Source organism: Thalassophryne amazonica, chromosome 1 (assembly GCF_902500255.1).
Source record: "Thalassophryne amazonica chromosome 1, fThaAma1.1, whole genome shotgun sequence".
Lineage (NCBI taxonomy): Eukaryota > Metazoa > Chordata > Actinopteri > Batrachoidiformes > Batrachoididae > Thalassophryne > Thalassophryne amazonica.
In genome coordinates, this window is record NC_047103.1 from 64811814 (window position 1) to 64831418 (window position 19605).

At 40.2% G+C, this 19605-nt stretch overlaps 1 protein-coding gene across 2 annotated transcripts in view; it reads left to right on the forward strand.

Moving 5' to 3' along the window:
- The first annotated feature begins 8115 nt into the window (after positions 1-8115).
- The window catches only part of slc22a17 (solute carrier family 22 member 17), a 98813-nt gene continuing 87323 nt past the window's right edge, over positions 8116-19605 (forward strand). The window contains exons 1-2 of one of the 2 annotated variants that reach the window (XM_034171368.1): positions 8116-8556; positions 13092-13619. In XM_034171368.1, coding sequence (XP_034027259.1) covers positions 13143-13619 — 477 coding nt within the window. In that variant the 5' untranslated portion in view covers positions 8116-8556; positions 13092-13142. The remainder of the gene's footprint in view (positions 8557-13091; positions 13620-19605) is intronic. The other variant, XM_034171361.1, reaches the window with a different exon arrangement.

Below are 19605 nucleotides of genomic sequence, written 5' to 3' on the forward strand. Positions count from 1 at the left end.
CAATAAGCACTGCATGTTTTTTTCTGAAATAGTCATGTAATTTTATGTGAAATGATTCAAACACTACATGCATGTTTTAAATTTCATTAATTTCATAAGCATATCACAACACGACTTTAATTTACTATCTACACTTTGTCAAGTTTTGGTCAGAGTTGTGCTGCTGCAAAATCTGTTCATAAACTGTTTATTATGAGGAGTATCAGTTTTGATGTCATCAATAAACATTTGTAACATTAACTCCATGACCTTCACATGATCCTCACACACAATCGGTACCTTTCTAGAAGCTCATCACTGTTGTATTGGTTTCATCTAAAACCAATATGTCGAGTGCATACATGCAGAAAACAAAAGTTATTGTCTTAAATCAGCCAATAAAGAAATACTTTTTGCTTTGTGATAGTTGGAAAATATGCTTCCAGATGGTTTTCCTGCCTTCAGTGATATCATCTTGACTAATGTTTGATCTGTCTGAAGCATTAACTCATGCAGATGAAAGCATGAGCGGAATGATGAACCAACTGGAGATGACTTCAGACCAACAGCTACTGGAATTTCTAACAATCTTCATCACAAATTTGAGAACTGTATAGTAATGAGAAAATACAGTCCACATCAACCTGAATAATGAAAATGTTACCATAAATTTTAGACTTGTCCCTATTGGTGTCCTGTGAGTTGTGTCTCCACCGTGTGGCAAAAGACTGTACCTGTGGATCTTTGAGAGTAAACAAAAGGCTGACTTCTCACCTTTTTCTGTGTGATCTGCGTGCCTAGAAGGATTTAACGTCCATATTATGAATAATATGTTGTGCTTTTCTTGTGCCTGTGCTGCCACATCGCACCACATTAAGAATTCATTAAAGGGTCCTATTCAATGAGGCAGAGCCAAGTTGAAATAGAAGGTTCCAGCAGCTCATGCAAATATTCTTACCATTGCATTCATAAACCTTCATTATTTGTACATTATTTATCAGATAACTCTATTGTGATGTTTGAATGAGATAATTAAGGCTAGACCATGGTTCTGGTGCCCGCCTAGGGCCCCTTTGCATTGGGTATTATGTCCATCATTCATTAGGTATTCTAATGAGATCTGAGACAGGTTTTTCTTATAGTCCTCATTTGAAAATTTTGTGTTCAGTGACCATAACTGTTCAAGATGAGCACATGAAATACCAGTGTTTCTTTGGGGGGGAGATTGGTCATTTGTTGGGAAGAAAGCAACATTATTGCTGTAGTGGGAGGGGGTGCATGGCATTCCCCAGCAAAATAGCATTCAAGAACAAAACCCAGAGATTCATTTAAAATTTACAATAAGGCCGAGACAATTACTCTATGCATATCTCTATGCATAATCCAGCACATAGGTGCCTGAATGTTGAGGACCCCAACGACTGTAGAAGGCCAAGAGGACACTCACGTTTCATCTGACTGTCACAGATAATTTTGATGAAGTGTAGGGTGTTTTGTTTTTTTTTTTTTGGTCCCAAAATACATTTATACCATGACATGTATATGAAACATAAATGTTACCTATTTTATATAGTATGGAGCAAAGCTCAGTAATTTCACCTGTATATATAAGCACCATGAGAAAAAAATAACAAAGGAAATCAGTTCACAGATACAAAAAGGTAACAAATGAAATATTTACTATTGTAACACACAGTGTTGAGGCCTCATTTATATTCTGTCACATGATTGAAGTATTCTTACATTTGAGTTTGCAAAGGTGCAACATGAATGAGATTAACGGGTAATCAACTTGTTGCATTTTGAAGGGCAGTGTGTTAAATGATACAGTTCATGTTCACATATTTGCACAGCTGTGATTTAGAATGATATCTGAGTGAGACCAGTGAACTGTGCTGAGAGTTTAACAATTAGGAGTCTTGTTGTTGATACACGAGTTTCAGGTTTTCAGAACTGTATGTGCATTGATCCATTTTTTGTGTGTATGTTACAGGTCAAAACTGCAATTAAACAATACAAAACAAATGAAATCATGTTTTCTTTTGATGACAAAGTCTTGCTTTTTGACAAACCTAAAGTGTTTAAGAAAGAAAGAAGGCATGATGACATGAACATAGTAAATTAAGAAATTCAAGAAACAGCTATGAATAGACTGAAGAGTGGAAAGGCAGCTGGTCCAGATGACAAACCAGTGGAGGAATGGAAATGTTTATGAGAGATGGCAGTGGAGTTTCAAACCAGACTGTGTAATAAAATCTTGGAAAGTGCCTTAGAAGTGGAGAAGTATGCTGATTCGAACAAGAGTGATGTGCAGAGCTGCAGTAACTACAGAGGCATTAAGTTGATCAGCCACAGCAAAATTATGGGAAAGAAGAGCTAGACTTAGAAAAGATGTGAAGCTCTGCAAGCGCCAAACTGGTTTCATGCTGAGAAAGAGCACTGCAGATGCAATTTTTGCTCTGAAAGAGAAGAGAAGGCTAGAAAGAGCTGCACTGTGTATTTGTGGATTTTGAGAAAGCTTAAGACAGTGTCAAGAGAAGAGGAGGAAGACTGGAATAATTTGTTACAGAAAGGTATCAGCAAGATTGAAAGGAAAAGTTGTTGTACAGCTTAGACGTGATGGTGCTAACAAAAAGAGGAGGTAGGAGCATGGACAGGATTAGGAATAAGCACATCACAGGGACAGTACAGATAAGACAGTTTGGAGACAAAGTCAGAGGTCAGATGAAGATGATTTGGAAAGACAAAGGGTATACAGGGAAAAGGATGCTGAAGATGGAGCCATTTCGGAGGAGAACTGATGCCAAAAAAGGAGGTTTATGTGGTGAGGGAAGACATGCAGGTAGCTGCTGTGACAGAGGAACATTTTGAGGAAAGGTTGAGATGGAGACAGATGATCTGCTGTGCTGAGCTCTCACGGGAGCAGCAGGAAGAAGATTTAAGGAATTTATGGATATCCAAGTATATAATGCTTTTGTTGTTTTGCTGCAAATATATGCAGCAATACAGTTTTAGAGTGCCTGAAGTTAAAACATAAAAAAAGACAGTGATGACAACATTATATGGTGGAAAGGTAGTTTTTTGTGAAATACTTTTGTTTCTTTGTGCAAAGTAAAATAATGTAAGCATCTGAAATAAAACCATGTTGTTTAGAAATGTTGTGTTGAAAATTCTGTGCTCTACTGAAAAAAAACACTTGGGAGAATTTGAAGAAAATGTTAAATTTCTTTTTTTTGGGGGGGGGGGGGGGGGGGGGGGTAATAATTTTGTCCTGATCAGGTCAAACAGATAAAGAGTTTCTGAGATAAGGGGCGGTGTTGTGTTTTGTTTGTTGTTTGTTTTTTCACTTTGGACATTTGTGTAAAATGTTGTGGCCACCAAATTCAAATGGCCATGATCCATGAACCAGCTGTCCAGTCTAAGGGCCCCTTCACACATAATGCGAATTTGGTTGAATTGAGCATGAAGTGTGCATGAAGCAGGAATCGTATGCAATATGTGTAAAATCGTAGCTGCTTCCAACACCTTGTACACCTGTTGCTACAACCATTTGCGCATACCAGCAGCTGAAAGACAGAGGTGCGCTGTGAGAGCCCATTTCATCCTCCTGCAGCAGATGTTGACCAAATTCCAGCTGACATATGAAATCTAACACCGCTCGTTTGGCACTTAGAAAATGTGTGGCTATTTGCACTATTAGCACAACAACAGTCAGCAGACGATCACTGTCGAGCTGGATGTGAAATTTGTCTAAGTGTCCCCACGAGTGTGGCTTTACAAACAGACACACTGACACATTGGTGTGTGCGCTGAACTGTATGGTCACCCACAGGAGCAGCTGTTGAGGTCTCTGGTTCTGGACGACACAGAGAACACATACTGTGTTTGGAGGGACATGAACTAACTGTCCACTGTGACGCACGTGTGTCTGCTTGCTGTCCTCATGTGGACATACATAAAACATATATCGCTGTTGCAATGAGCTGCAGCAAGCACGTGCACATTGACAGGCTACCCTAGGTGAAATGGACCGTCAGGTCATAACACGCAGCAGCCGATCTGAATGTCACGCCACCCACGTGAGCTCTGTTCCACATGACGCGGCGTCTGTCCTGCGGTGCGCCATCCACAAGACATGCGTGTCCGGCAGGACACATGCGCGGGGCCAGCTGGACACGCCAGGCCAGTAGATGCAGACATGATAAGAGCGCCCTGCTTCATCATTCATGTCATTTCATGACTGTACGTCTATGACCATTGCCTATGGGTCATCTACAGAAGAACAGACGGATCATACTTGTATTGTCTGTTGATAAGAGGGATTCAATAAAATGCGGTATTTTCATTGTTTTTTTTTTTTTAAATGTCCATGTCCTTCTTGATATCAGGCATTTTCCTGCACCTTTCACAGGACAGCAATGGTAGCTCAGTTTCTGGCTGGCAATTAGAGCTTTTGGAAAGTGCAGTTTCGAATCCCGTGGGTGGCAAGTATTTTTTATTTTCACAGCAGCCATCGCACAGTGTGTTCCGACGTGCACAAACACCGTCGCAGCATGTATTTTAAATTTTTTTCACAGCAGCTGCGCGATGTGTAACCACATTGCGCAGCTGCTGGCACTGTGTTACTGTGTGCATGACACCCATTGCACCGGGCACCCTGCCCTTTCAGCTCAATGTTTGTGTGATTCGCTCATGCAAGCTGTTTCCGACATGATTCGCCTTGATTTGTACTTATTCGCACTATGTGTGAAGGGGCCCTAAACAAACAATGTATCATTGGAAAGGGAGGAAAACACAAGGAATTCAGACCTGGCATTATTTCAAAAATTTGAATCAATTTTGGGGTGATGACCTCCCCCAATAAGTAGCTCCAAGATATTAAAAAGATAATCAATATAGATTATGTTTTTGTTTTTGAGCAATATCGAACGCATCAGTAATACATACTACATGCACACTGGTATACACTACATAGCACATATTATTCTTCCTTTTGCGAGGAACGGGTGGTGGGCATTGTTTTTATGATGAAGCATAAAACCAACAGATCTGACTTTTTGCTCAAGTGCTACAAATATGACTGGTTTTCCATCATGTACAGTAGTGTTCAGAATAATAGTTGTGCTATGTGACTAAAAAGATTAATCCAGGTTTTGAGTTTATTTCTTATTGTTACATGGGAAACACCCATTGATCAGTCCAGGATGATCAAAGACAGTCTGGAGTTACCTGTAAGTGCTGTGACAGAAGACGCCTCTGTGAAGCTATTTATTTGAAAGAATCCCCTGCAAAGTCCCTCTGTTAAATAAAAGACATGTGCAGAAGAGGTTACAATTTGCCAAAGAACACATCAACTGCCTAAAGAGAAATGGAGGAATATTTGTGGACTGATGAGAGTAAAATTGTTATTTTGGGGGTCCAAGGGCCGCAGACAGTTTGTGAGATGACCCCCAAACTCTGATTCAAGCCACAGTTCACAGTGAAGACAGTGAAGCATGGTGGTGCAAGCATCATGATATGGGCATGTTTCTCCTACTATGGTGTTGGGCCTATATATCGCATACAGGTATCATGGATCAGTTTGGATATGTCAAAATACTTGACGAGGTCATGTTGCCTTATGCTGAAGAGGACATGCCCTTGAAATGTGTGTTTCAACAAGACAATGACCCCAAGCACACTAGTAAACGAGCAAATCTTGGTTCCAAACCAACAAAATTAATGCCTCGCAGATGTGAAGAAATCATGAAAAACTGTGGTTATACAACTAATACTAGTTTAGTGATTCACAGGATTGCTAAAAAGCAGTTTGAACATAATAGTTTGAGTTTGTAGCGTCAATAGCAGATGCTGCTATTGTTGTGAACACCCCCTTTTCTACTTTTTTTACTAATAGCCCAATTTCATAGCCTTAAGAGTGTGCATATCATGAATGCTTGATCTTGTTGGATTTGTGAGAATCTTCTGAATCTACTGGTACCTTGTTTCCCATGTAACAATAAGAATATACTCAAAACCTGGATTAATCCTTTTAGTCACATAGCACTACTATTATTCTGAACACTACTGTTAGTACACTGAAATGAGAAGGAACCCTACATAATACACCTATCGACCAAGTTAGGTTAGCACAATCCAGTGATTAATGACTGTATTAAAAAATATCCAAAGTTAATGAGTTCAGGCACGTGGGGTTTACAAGGTTAAATTCATTCACCCCATGGACCTGCCAGAGTTTTCCACTGGCCACACAACCCAGATACATTCTGGATACCAGCAAATGATGAAGCTTGTGTTGTCAGGCACCTTCACTGACATCTTCTTCAAAGAAATGCACGGTCAGTGGTGGTGATCACCTTAAGATATCAAAGATATTTCTAAGAGGAACTTTAAACGTTCCATAGATGTTGTCCTGCGGGGTCTGTGAATGGTGTGTGTTGTCTATATGTGGCTCTGTGGACAGACTGGCATCCTGTCCAGGGTGTACCCTGCCTCATGCCTTATGACTCATGGAACAGGGATGGATGAATTGGATGTCCTAAAGTGGGCAATTGATGTGGACTTATGTCTCTCACAGTGAACATGCACCTAATATGGAAAATTGAGACCCCTCCATGATTTCTAAGTGGGAGAACTTGCAAAATCGCAGGGTGTTCAATACTTATTTTATCACTGTATATATCTTTTTATATGTTTTGGATAATTTATTGGGATACAATATGATATCCACTGGATACTGGCCTGATTTAATTTGTATGTTGTATCAATTTCAAGGTCAAACCATAGATCCAAAAGGTTATCACCCCAAAATTGATCAAGATATTTAAATAATGCCATTTCAGTTTGATTTGAATTCCTGATGTTCTCCCCTTTTCCGACGATACTATGTTTGTCCAGACGGGACAATTGGTTCAGGAGTTATGGCCATTTGAAATTTGACAGCCATACCATTTATCACAAACAACAACAACAAAATTATGCCTCCTATATCTCAGAAACACTTCATCCAGTTGACCTCAAATTTTAGATATCAGCTTTAAGGGTCAAAACCAACATATATTCTGAATTTCATGAAAATCTGAGGAGGTGAGGTTTAGAATACCCATTTCATTAGTTACTTTGATGTGAATTCACCTGCAGGTTTAAAGTTTTGTTTTAATGTTTAAAATGTTTAAACCCATTTAAATGTATAAACAGTATTTCCCGGAAAACTGTGGCGCAGTTTCTCAAAGCACAAGTTGTAAAGAGTTGCCTTTGTCAAAACTCCACAAATCTCTTGCCAAATGAAACACAGCACTCAAACTATGTTCTCTGCTCATCAAAATTGATTCTTCCCACCAAACAATACACACAAGCGAGTATATGAAATTTCCAGTAAGGTATATCTTATACTATTATATTCCATTTCTAGGGGGAACGATAATAGTATATAAAGGTATATCTAAAATATCTAAAAGGAAGAGCAAAATAGGAGATTAGAAAAGAGTAGAGTAGAGCCACTTAGGTGCCTGGTCTTGAGAACCAGGGCTGGTAGGTTTATATGTTTATGACTTCCACAAAATACACAACACTACCATCAAATGTGTTCATGAGTCCAAGCTACATATTCAAAAATTTCAAAATTTTACAAGTGTATGGAACTACTGCAATACAAAATGTTTGTTCTCGCATGGATGGTTGGATATTTCATGCTAAAATTTAGTGCTAATTATTGGAACAAAATAAACCTAACATAAAAATAATTGCTAAGCAATTGATATCTTTTTCAAAAACTGAAAATTTTGCGAATGTCTAGTTTCAAAATATTGGACAGTTACTGGACTAAGTGGCCAGTGATTTCACTTTCCTTTCATGCCAGATCATCAACGCTGCAATAGTGACATCTAGTGGACAGTATTGCTCCCTCAGAATAAGAGCTTTACAAAATGTGACTCACGGGCACAAAACAAACAAACAAACAAAACCTATAGTAGTTAAGAACATAAGCAACATATATTAAAAACAATACAATCGAAGGATATCAGATGATAAGAATAATACAACTGTTACCACAACTTAAAAAAAACACCAAAACGATTACGTCACTGTAAACGATCTTTTGACAGCCGACTGGAGATTGACGAGTTTAGCCGATTTTCGTCGAAGTCTTCCGACGCTGAAACCCTTTAAACAGGCTTCACCCCCCACCGTGGTTTCTAGCCGCTTTGTCCGACACCGACGACACGTTCCCCTTTAAGATGATGTCCAACTCGGCTATGATTTATTTAATTATTTTGTGTAACGTCTGCAACAAAACTTGGACGAAGCGATGTATTTGAAAGGACAGAGCGACGCATCGTGTGACTGTAGCCCGGCGGCTATCGAGTCTGAAAGGTGGCAGAGCGGCGCAGACCTAATTACAGGAGCACTGGTCCTCTGTTCCTTGCTCGTGTCAGAGGAAAAACAACAGATGTCGCTGTCGTGTGTTGGACTTAGAGGCAAAGCAGGTTCGTGTCATAATGCAGTGAAGCCAATGTTTAATCACGCAATGTTTTGGACGGTTGGGCAGTAGGATCTCTTCAGGACAACATTTAAAGGGTATAGTGACAGGGTGCAGTCTATGTCATAGTGCTAATGGAACTGCTTGTCGTAGGTGTGACATTCTCTTCACAATTTTTATCATTATTATTATTATTATTATTATTATTATTTGAGGGAAGGGGGCATTTCCTTATTTCCATTTCTCTCATGCAACCCATTGGGACTCCTTTTTGTCAGAATTGGTTGCCCGGTGTCAGGACAAACAGCAGCACTAAGAGAGCAGCATGTGCACACCATTTAAAGGGGCTAAACACTTTATAAACAGTCTATCTCCTTTTTGTGAACATGCTGCGGAAATCGCTCTTGCCAGTCCTTCTGTTTCTGTTTGTCCATGTTTGTATTCTTCTGGTTTGGCAGCGAGTGTGTTTCCAGAACAATATCAGTGGACTATTTTTCCGGCTGCTGTCACATGACTACATTTACAGTGGTCATTGATCAGTTACCTTTTCCCCACCTGACCCGAGCAACAACACTAGGTGATGCCATTGCAAGGAATTTAAGTTGAAGTCACGTGATCACAACTTCTGCCTGGCAATATTTCTGATGCCGGAATAATAGACTGGGTCTAATTGTTCCGGCACGCCAGAAAACCGAGCCACTAGGTTATGGTTTTGCACATGTAGTACAATGCGGGAGATTGTTTATTTAAGATGTCTTCTTACCCACTGGAAATGCTCCCCCTGGATGGAGCGTGCAGGAAGCAGGCCATGACACAAAATGTAGAGTACGGAAGTTGCATATGGCTTTCCTTGAATTTTTCTGAAGTTTTCCATTTCAGCACTCATCGACAAAAATTCCCCAATCACATCATCGCTCCAGTCAGACATTTCATTGAGGTCTTAATGTAAATGAGGCTTTTCGTCATCCTTGGATGATTGTATTATTGTGGTTTTGGTAGTTGCATGATGCAGCTGTCATTAATGTTCATGCACTGTAAATCCTTCAGAGAGTGACCTGCATTATTCACACATGGAGTCAGTTGGGACAACAGTGCATCAAGACAGTATTCACAGCTCTTCCCTTTTTTCACTTTTTTAAATGTGACAGCCTTATTCCAAAATAGATGAAATTAATTTGTTCTCAAAATTCTACACACAATACCCCCATAATGACAATGTTGAAAAAAGTTTTAGATTTTTTTTTTTTTTTTTTACAGTTAGTGCCGCTGAAAAAACATCCCCACAGCATGATGCTGCCTCCACCATGCTTCACCGTTGGGATGGTGCCTGGCTTCCTCCAAACATGATGCCTGGCATTTCACGCCACAGAGTTCAGTCTTTTTTCATCAGACCAGAGAATTTTGTTTCTCGTGGTCTGAGAGTCCTTCAGGTGCCTTTTGGCAAACTCCAGGGGGTTGCCATGTGCCTTTTACTGGCTACGTTTACATGCCGTTACATATTCGGGATAAGGTCAATATTCGCTTTCTGAATCATTAGAATAACCCGTTTACATGCTTAAGCAGACAGAGTTACTCCTGTATACATGGGTCATTGGTATCATTTGGAATATCCCCATCTAAACAGCGACACACGTCTTCCACCGGTGCTTGATTTTGTCTGGCATTCGTTGGCAAATCCTGCTTCGCGTAACTTTTCGGCCACCTCCTTGTAAATGTCGCTATCTCGGTACTTTCTACCATCAATAAAAGACATTATATTCATGTCTTTCACGATACTAATGAAGTACTTGGTTTCCTTCTTGCTCCAAAAGTGTGGATGCTGTGCTGCTGCTTCTGGATTTCCCCATACTTGTTTACCTCTGCTTCTGCGGTGTCCGGTGGGTTGCGCGTGCCACATACAAGTAGTTGCCGAACTCAAAAGACCAAGATTCCTTGTGGATAGGACATGCGCAGAACACAAAATAATGTTCCTTTCTATGGGGATATTCCGATGCACGTTTATATGGCCTGATATTTGGGTTAGAAAAGGAGTAACCCAGGAGTCATATTCAGGTTTTTAAAAACCAGAATATGAGCATATTTGGGTTTTTTGCGGGTGTTTACATGGCCGTGCACAACTGGGTATTGCTAATCTTCCGGTTATGAAAGGGTTTATGGCTGCATGTAAACGTAGTCACCGAGGAGTGGCTTCTGTCTGGCCACTCTATACAAGCCTGATTGTTGGATTGCTGTAGAGATGGTTGTCCTTCTGGAAGGTTCTCCTCTCTCCACAGAGGAATGCCAGGAGTTCTGGACAGATGTGACCATGGGGTTTTTGGCCACCTCACAGGCTAAGGTCCTTCTCCTTCCGATTGCTCAGTTTAGACGCGCAGCCAGCTCTAGGAAGAGTCCTGGTGGATCCAAACTTCTTTCATTTATGGAAGCCACTGTACTCATTGGGACCTTCAATGCAGCAGAAATGTTTCTGTACCCATCCTAAGATTGTGTGTCGAGACAATCCTGTCTCGGAGGTCTACAGACAGTTCCTTTGACTTCATGCTTGGTTGTGCCTCTGACATGCACTGTCATCTGTGGGACCTAATATGTAGACAGGTGTTGTGCCTTTCCACATCATGTCCACTCAACTGAATTACCCCGTTGGCCTCCAGTTAAGCTGTAGAAACATCTGAAGGATGAAATCTCATTAAAATGTTTTTCGTATTGTCATTATGGGGTATATGTTTGCAGAATTTTGAGGCAAAAAATGAATTTCATCCATTTTGGAATAAGGCTTGTAACATTTAAAAATTTGGAAAAAGTGCAGCGCATACTTTCTGGGTGCACTGTAATTACATTCTCAGAAAATGCTCCTTCTTCATAATGACATTCATATTTTTGGGGTACACCAGCCCCTTTCTCATCAAAACTCCCCCACAACAGAATGCTGTGGGGGTGTTATAAGGTCATGTGTTGCTGAATTTGCATTAAGTTGCTGGTATGATTTTGTTGATGATGTATTTGTATTTTATTTTTGATCTATTTTGTAATTGTATTTGATGCATGGGTGGTATGTGTTGGATGTGTTGTTTGTGCAGCAGACCCCTCTGTCCAAGACAAATTTCTCCCTAGGGAAACTAATAAAGACACTTTGACTTTGACTTTGCTCCCTCTGGCATTGTTAACTGTGTAGATGATATTCTTTGGATTAAGAACCTTAATGTTTTCCCTCCATACATAGCGTTAAATATTGTGCCTGAACATTTTCATTTTTGCGTCATCTCACAAAAGAACATTCCTCTAAAAGACTAAGCCTGTGTCTTTGTGATCAACACTAAGGGCCCTTTCACACACAGTGTGAATTTGGTTGAATAAAATAGGCTTATTGCACATTTCAAGAGAGGGTTGAATTGCTTTTAAAGCCCTCACATTGGCTGTGTGATCAAGCAGCAGACAGACTATAGAGCTAAGTGGAGAGACTGCAAGCGGGTTTATTTGGTGACTCAGATTTAATTTAACTGACAGTGGTAAATCAAAAAATGCTGACACATATATTGTTTGGTAACATGAACTGTATGGGTTGGGGTGGATAGGATTTGAAAGATTTAAGACAAGGTATATGCAAACATTTGCTCCCGTCTATATTTCACAACAGCAACAATAATCATCCTCTGGCATGTCCCTTATGTACTTTTCACTATTGCATATTAGACACTGCATGGGGTACTGAACTGAGGTTGAACTGGACAATCTATTGTGGTGTGGTGTTGATGTAGACACAATGGCCTTGTTTACACTGCCAGTTAAAATTGGATTTACTGCAAATATGAGTCAGATCAGATCTCACTGGTTGACTGTCCACATTATATATAGAAAATGACCAGATCTGATCTGTGTCCACATTGACATAGTCGTATCCATATTGGTTGTGATGGTAACAGGCTACACCCAGAAAAAAAAATGGACGACAGCGAAGCAGCGCCTGGTTATGTCGAGCCTAGATGGCTAACAGGCACTTTATTTCCTTGTCCAGCCAGTGTTTATTATTTTCCTCCATGTTCTGTTGTTTTTGACCATTTTCTTTGACTTTTTTTCCACTTATTCAACTCCACTGGTGAAGGCACCTTGACACATATACAGATTTGTTTCCCACACTAAACTCGCTGCAAACTGTGCATGAACTGTATGTGGCTGCATGCCAGTACGCAAAGAAAATGTTCAAATGTTCAAAATTTGTGGCACGCATTAATTTTGTGCCACTTGCTTGAACTAGTTGCGAACATTTCGGAACCTATTTGAAAACTTACAGTGCTATTCTGCTGGAAAGGGTGTCTGCCCATTTGGCAGGATGAGTGACAAATGGCCTGCACTGCTGGAAGGGTCCTCACTAAGTTTTATATTGGAATAAAAAAAAAATATGGATGCACAAACAAATGCTGATTTTTCAAATTCCAAAAACATCATGAAAAACAACACACAACCTAGTCCAGTCTCTTATCTGTATGTTGTCCATTTTCATGTCCTTTCATGCATTCCCACTGTCTCACCTGTCTCTCTCTCTCTCTCTCTCCACGTGAAGACCTTACGAACTGCAACAAATTACATTGTGTATAATGTCTGTTTAGTATCAAATCTGTGTTCTCGTTTTCTTCCGCAGAGGATTCAGGCATCTCTAGGAGCAACCAACGTAACGATCCTCAGTTCCTTGATGATGACAACACCGGACTCACCCCCACTAGTCTCCCCTTCCCCTTGCCCTGCTCCTCCTCCATCCCTCCCCTCCTCCCCTGTGCCTTCCTCTCCTGCCCCATCTTCTTCTTCTCTCCCTCTTCCACCTTCTTTCCCCCCCACTGGGGAGTTGATGGTGTTAGCTCTGGGCAGGAAGAAGCAGAGGGTATTCATCGCTCTCTCCATACTTCCCAACCTTTTTCTGGCCTTCCTCCTCTCTTCGGATCCCCTTATCGTCCTGTCCCCGCCCCACCACTGCCACCTACCAGGGACCACACTATCACCTGAAGTACTAAATGCATCCTTACCTTGGGAGAAGAAGCCGAGGCCCGGGAACAGCTGGAGCCTGTCCCAGTGTAAGCAGTACTTCAATAGCAGCCACTTGGCTGTGGTTGACTGCGATGCTGGCTGGGATTACAACGTCACAGAAGGGCTGAAGAACAACATTGTTACAGAGGTACAGGTCCAGCCTCTGATTTTCTGTACTCATGGTCCTCACCTTGCTCATTGTTGTATCTTTCTGCATGACGGAAGCTTCTTTTATGTATGAATTTAGAGTTGTAAAGGCTTCATATATTCTCTATTTATCCACAGGAGGTTTTTGCTGACAATACAGTCTCCTTTTAGCAACACCTTGCTCACCCTTTACACAGCTGCACATATTTATAGCTGTGAGTGAGACAAAAATGCTTCTGTTCGCCTGTATGCAACTCCTTTGAGGTTAATGAAAGTTCATAAGTTTTTATTTTTGTCATTGTTTTGTAGTACTGCAGTTTTGTGTTGTACCTCAACGAGAACTCTGATACCCCTTTCATATACAAGCCCTGTGTTTGTTGGATGCAGGTTGTGCATTAGCCAAAATATTATGTTGTGCACTATACTGTCTGTTCATTCATGGGTGGTTCAGTATATGTGGTGCCATATATCAGGAATTGCTGGTAGTAGAGTCTCAGTTTTGGTAGCAAGGTATGTTTCTTTGTGCTCTAATGGAGCATTTGCCCAGAAACTCGAGTACTGTAAAGTTCAAACATGTGATGCATTGAGGCAAACATGTGAGGCACTGATGGCTAAATTAACCCCAATATTGCAGATGAAAATAAATATGCTAAATTCTAATCCAAATACATTTTTTTCCGCAAATCTGATTGGTCAATCGTGTGAGATTTCAGACCGTATAACATTGGGGTAACGGTTGCAAATATGTGACTGTTTCACATTTGGATGTATTACTCCACGCCATTTGGATGTATTACTCCACACCATTATTACTTCGCGTTTTGACCAGTGTTCTGATGAGATGTCATTCCTGTGGAATATCATTCCTGTCCTTTGCACAACTGCGCATGCACTTGAGGACGCAACTGCGCATGCATGCACAATATTGTCAGGATGCGGAACTTTCGATTTAAGTGACAAGACGAGACAATTCGGCAGACTGTTAGTTGAGAGTGAGAGAAAGTCGCATACTACTGCTGAAATGGGTGAATTTAAGATACCATACAAAACTATTGATGTGGATTCTGATACAGAATTACCATTTCACATTTGATGTATTTTCACATTTGATGGATTACTCTGCGCCCTGACCGAACAGACTGCTGACTGAATTACCTACAGAAAAATAAACCGTGCAAACAATGGAATTGGATTGCATAATTGTATAGTTTTCAATTTGATTGGAGCATTTTTAATTTTGACCCCTGTGCAATTCTTCAGTTGACCCCTACCTGGCCGCCTATTGAAAATTCAAGGGGCTAGTCAGTTTTTTCAAAAGAGGAATGTCTAAGGAGTATTTGTGCTGACTTTGGTTCTTGTATCACCATTTGCAGGATTGTTTCAGTTATCTGCTGCACTAGTAACGTCAATTCTTCTTTTATTCATCTTGGCTCAGTTGTTGCAAGTTGACTCAATGCTGAATGTTTCTGCCACATCTCCTTCAATAGAAATCATAATGATGTTGTCCAGAGTTTCTTATTTCAGTCTGTTTCGGAGAGGGGGTCTTGACCCTCTTCATAGTGGCAAAGCCCCTTTCACAGAATTAAAATATAAATGACTTGAAACCTCAGCCATAGGGTGATAGTCTCATCACAATGCATGTGTATTTAGGCACTACAAGTAAATGCATTTAATAGGTTTAGTTTCAAGATGCTAATCATCTTGTCTGCATTCTAAATTTCTTCAAGTCAATAGTATATGATCATCAGGTGTAATATAATACAATATCAAGATAAATTAAAAAAAATATCAAATAAGTGAAACTCTCCAAATACCTGCTGTTGAAATAGGAATTACAGCAATGGCTGAGTCCAGTTTTGCCAGATTCACCTTCTTCACCTGGTATGGAGTTACCAAATTTCTATGAAATTGAGAGTTTTCACGTGTAAAATGAGTTACCAGTACCAGGAGAATTTTGTTGGTGTGGAGTTAGCAAATGGCATATAGTCACATTAACGTTACTGTTGTTAGTTAAAGGACATGTCGCGCAGAAATCATAGCAATTTAGATTTAGACTGTTAGTGACCATCCATATATCGGAATTACTATGTGCACTTCCATGACCAGTTTCAAAGTACACAGCATTCGCAACAAACATCTACGCCGAAACTGCTGAAAACAAAGTACTCATGAGTACTTCTTCTTCTTACTTATAAGGTTTTGAATAATCAGGTCCCATCTTATCTTAGGGACCTCATAGTACCATATCACCCCAATAGAGCGCTTCGCTCTCAGACTGCAGGCTTACTTGTAGTTCCTAGGGTTTGTAAGAGTAGAATGGGAGGCAGATCCTTCAGCTTTCAGGCTCCTCTCCTGTGGAACCAGCTCCCAATTCAGATCAGGGAGACAGACACCCTCTCTACTTTTAAGATTAGGCTTAAAACTTTCCTTTTTGCTAAAGCTTATAGTTAGGGCTGGATCAGGTGACCCTGAACCATCCCTTAGTTATGCTGCTATAGACTTAGACTGCTGGGGGGTTCCCATGATGCACTGAGTGTTTCTTTCTCTTTTTGCTCTGTATGCACCACACTGCATTTAATCATTAGTGATTGATCTCTGCTCCCCTCCACAGCATGTCTTTTTCCTGGTTCTCTCCCTCAGCCCCAACCAGTCCCAGCAGAAGACTGCCCCTCCCTGAGCCTGGTTCTGCTGGAGGTTTCTTCCTGTTAAAAGGGAGTTTTTCCTTCCCACTGTCGCCAAGTGCTTGCTCACAGGGGGTCGTTTTGACCATTGGGGTTTTTACGTAATTATTGTATGGCCTTGCCTTACAATATAAAGCGCCTTGGGGCAACTGTTTGTTGTGATTTGGCGCTATATAAATAAAATTGATTGATTGATTGATATTTGTGTGTTTTAGACAGTGGTGATGTATCTTTTAGAGATGTCCCAGCATGCACTTGAATGTAGCCGCTAACATTAAGAATGGAGCCACAGATTAATTCCAAAGTTTACATAAGTGTGATGTCATATTATGATGACTCATTTTTAAGTGATAATTGTTAATTTTGATGTGGTACGTAAAAGCAGCAGCCGTGAGAAGACTTAGTGCACATGCATGGCCCTTAGTCATAAACGCAGCCTGTTAAAAACAGTTTCTGCTAGACACTCGGCTTTGTGCACGCTTATAGGTGTTGTCATCAATTTAACTGTGAAAAATCTAAAAAATACAGCTGTGTAATCAGGAAGCCTGAAAAAGAGCTGAGAGGTCCACAAGCACGTTAAAACAGTGTGCTGCTCTGCATACATCAAGATACAAAATCCGACAGACTCTCAAAGTAAAATAAAAATAAAGCCTATCAGCTCCACTGAGGAGAACAGAAGCGACACTCCCACTTGTAGAATAATTTCCCAGATTAAATATGTGGGCTGTTTCACAGTCGGGGTACACAAGTATGTGTCACTGGCACCAAAAAATCTGATTAACTGATTCCATCTGCTCAAAGTGATATTAATCAGTGAAATCACCTAGTGGAGTGTGTTGTTGCAAAGAAAACCTGCACCTCTCAGCCCTGTCTGGAACGAGTTGAATACCCCTGTACTGCAAGCAATAAATAATAAGATAGAAATTTTATTCAAATTTATTGGAATAATATTTTTTTATATTGTAATACACCAGAGGGAGTTCATTTCTGTGTCATGTGAGTTTGGTGGCACTATAGGATATAAATAAATAAGTTACTGAGGTTTTATTAAAATTTATTACAATAAAAAATATCCCTGAAATTATGTAATAGCAGAGGTGGGACAAAGTCACTGTCAAGTCATTCTCAAGTCATCAATCTGCAAGTCCCAAGTCAAGTCTCAAGTCAGCTTGCAAACAATTGGTGGTCATTATGACTTGAGACTTTACTTGGGGCTTGCTGATTCATGACTTGAGAGTGACTTCATGGTGACTTTGTCTCACCTCTGTGTAATAGTATCTTTTTCTAATCTCAGTGCTGTAGTACACCCAGAGAGAGTTCATGATGTGTTATGGGGGTTTGGTTGTACTAAAAGATATAAATAAAAGTTATTGAGATTTTATTCAAATTTATTACAATAAAAAAAACCCTGGAATTATATAATTGTAAATTTTTCCAATCTAAGTGCTGCATTATACGCAATGAAATTTGTTGCAGTTTTTAAGGTCTTCACGTGGTGAGAGAGAGACAGGTGAGACAGTGGGAATGCATGAAAGGATATGAAAGTCCCACAACAACACACGGGGGATATTATCATTTGATTCTTGTTTCTTGCTCGCAACAATAGACAAGAGTCCAAGTTAGCGACTTTAGTCAGCAGAAAGATGCGTCATGATTGACATCTTTAAATGGCTTTGTCAGAGGTTGATGAATAAAGTTCAGATCTGCTGCTTATGAATCAGAAGCAGCGGATCAACAATCAACATAGAGAAATGATCATTTTCCTGCTACATACCCTTGAAAACAACGTAACGGCTCAATTGTAGCGTAATTTTGCAGTTGCAGCATAACTCTGTTACTCTGTTATAATGCTCGCAAGACCTATGATAATGCATAGCTAGTCATACTGTTTGTAGTTTAATTAAATACGGGTGATACTTGTAGCTGTTGTAGAAATACTTTTTTTTTATCTTTTGAAAAGACATCTGTTCATTCTTAGAATTCAGTAATGATTGGGAAGAGCATTTTGATGATAGCTTGGGTAATCAGTGTGGCTTTAATTATGTCATTGTGTTCATTTAACACAGACGAGACGGATTTAAGAGTGATACGTTAGAACAACCAATGATCACACCTATCGCAAAGTCCGTCTTAAATCATGATAGCTTGACAGCCGCTGGGGCACTTCAGTGGTAACAACAGCAGCAGTCAGTGTAATAAATGAAAGTAATTGTTGTATTTCGGCCGAAAGGACAGTCTGTTCATAAAGGGCGCTGGCTTTTGCTTAGTGCAGTGCAAACAGCACCTCTGCTCCTGCCTACGCTTACAGTAGATCTGAGTTTTTAATCTCATTAAGCAGACCCAGTGATCAGCATTAACAGCTGAGCTCTAATCATGCCACTGTTCACGGGCCGTTGAAAGCCAAATTATTTTAATGTGAGAAAATGAGAGAGGATGGAGAGCTGATGATTTAAAAAACGTGGGGGCCTTTGAATAATCAGAGCCAGTGCGCAACAACATAAAACCCTGTGACGTAATGATAGCCTTCAGAGAGCCACAAGAACACAACACACAGGTGCAGCTCGGAGCAACCTAACAATCCTCAGTGATGCGTGGAATGTTTTGGACAAAACTTGATGAACTCCCCAGACTGGTTGTGTGACAATGGTAATGTCACACATATGACTTTGCTGCCAGTATGATGTCTTCAGCTGAGACGTGACTAATTCATGTAAAAAGTAATTTGCTGGAGTTTTTCTGCTCAGTCAGAGCAGACCCAGAAGGCCTTGTTAGAGATATTTTAGGATGTGTTTTCTGTTCATTGGATAGCAACAACAAAGTTGAAACAGGAATGAGATCATGAGGGGAAAAATATTCATAAAGCTGCTACTTTTTATGTGTATTAGCTTGTCGGCCCACAGCAGAAGGACATTAACGCTCTATTAAGTAAGAATCACTAATTTTATTTATTTATATTTTTAATGACTAGGTGCCCTGATAATTTTTTAATTTAGTTTACTGTCACACCACTCTTATAAATACAAATAAATGTTTTTACAGCAAAGTTTGCACAAGCATTGTGCAAAGCACAACTCTGAATAGTAGCAGGGTAAATCCGTGTCACCTCAGGTTGACAGTATACTGCTGACACTTGGTTATATGTCACTGGTTACCATCCCTGGTCCACAGGGACCACTGACCTGCACATTTTTCATCTCTTCCAAAAGCTGGTTAGCATATTTAGGTGTCTGTTAGTTTTTGATTGACTAAGAACACCTGAATGAGCTCATCAGGTTTTGTCAGAGCAGGCAGAGATAAAAATTAAAA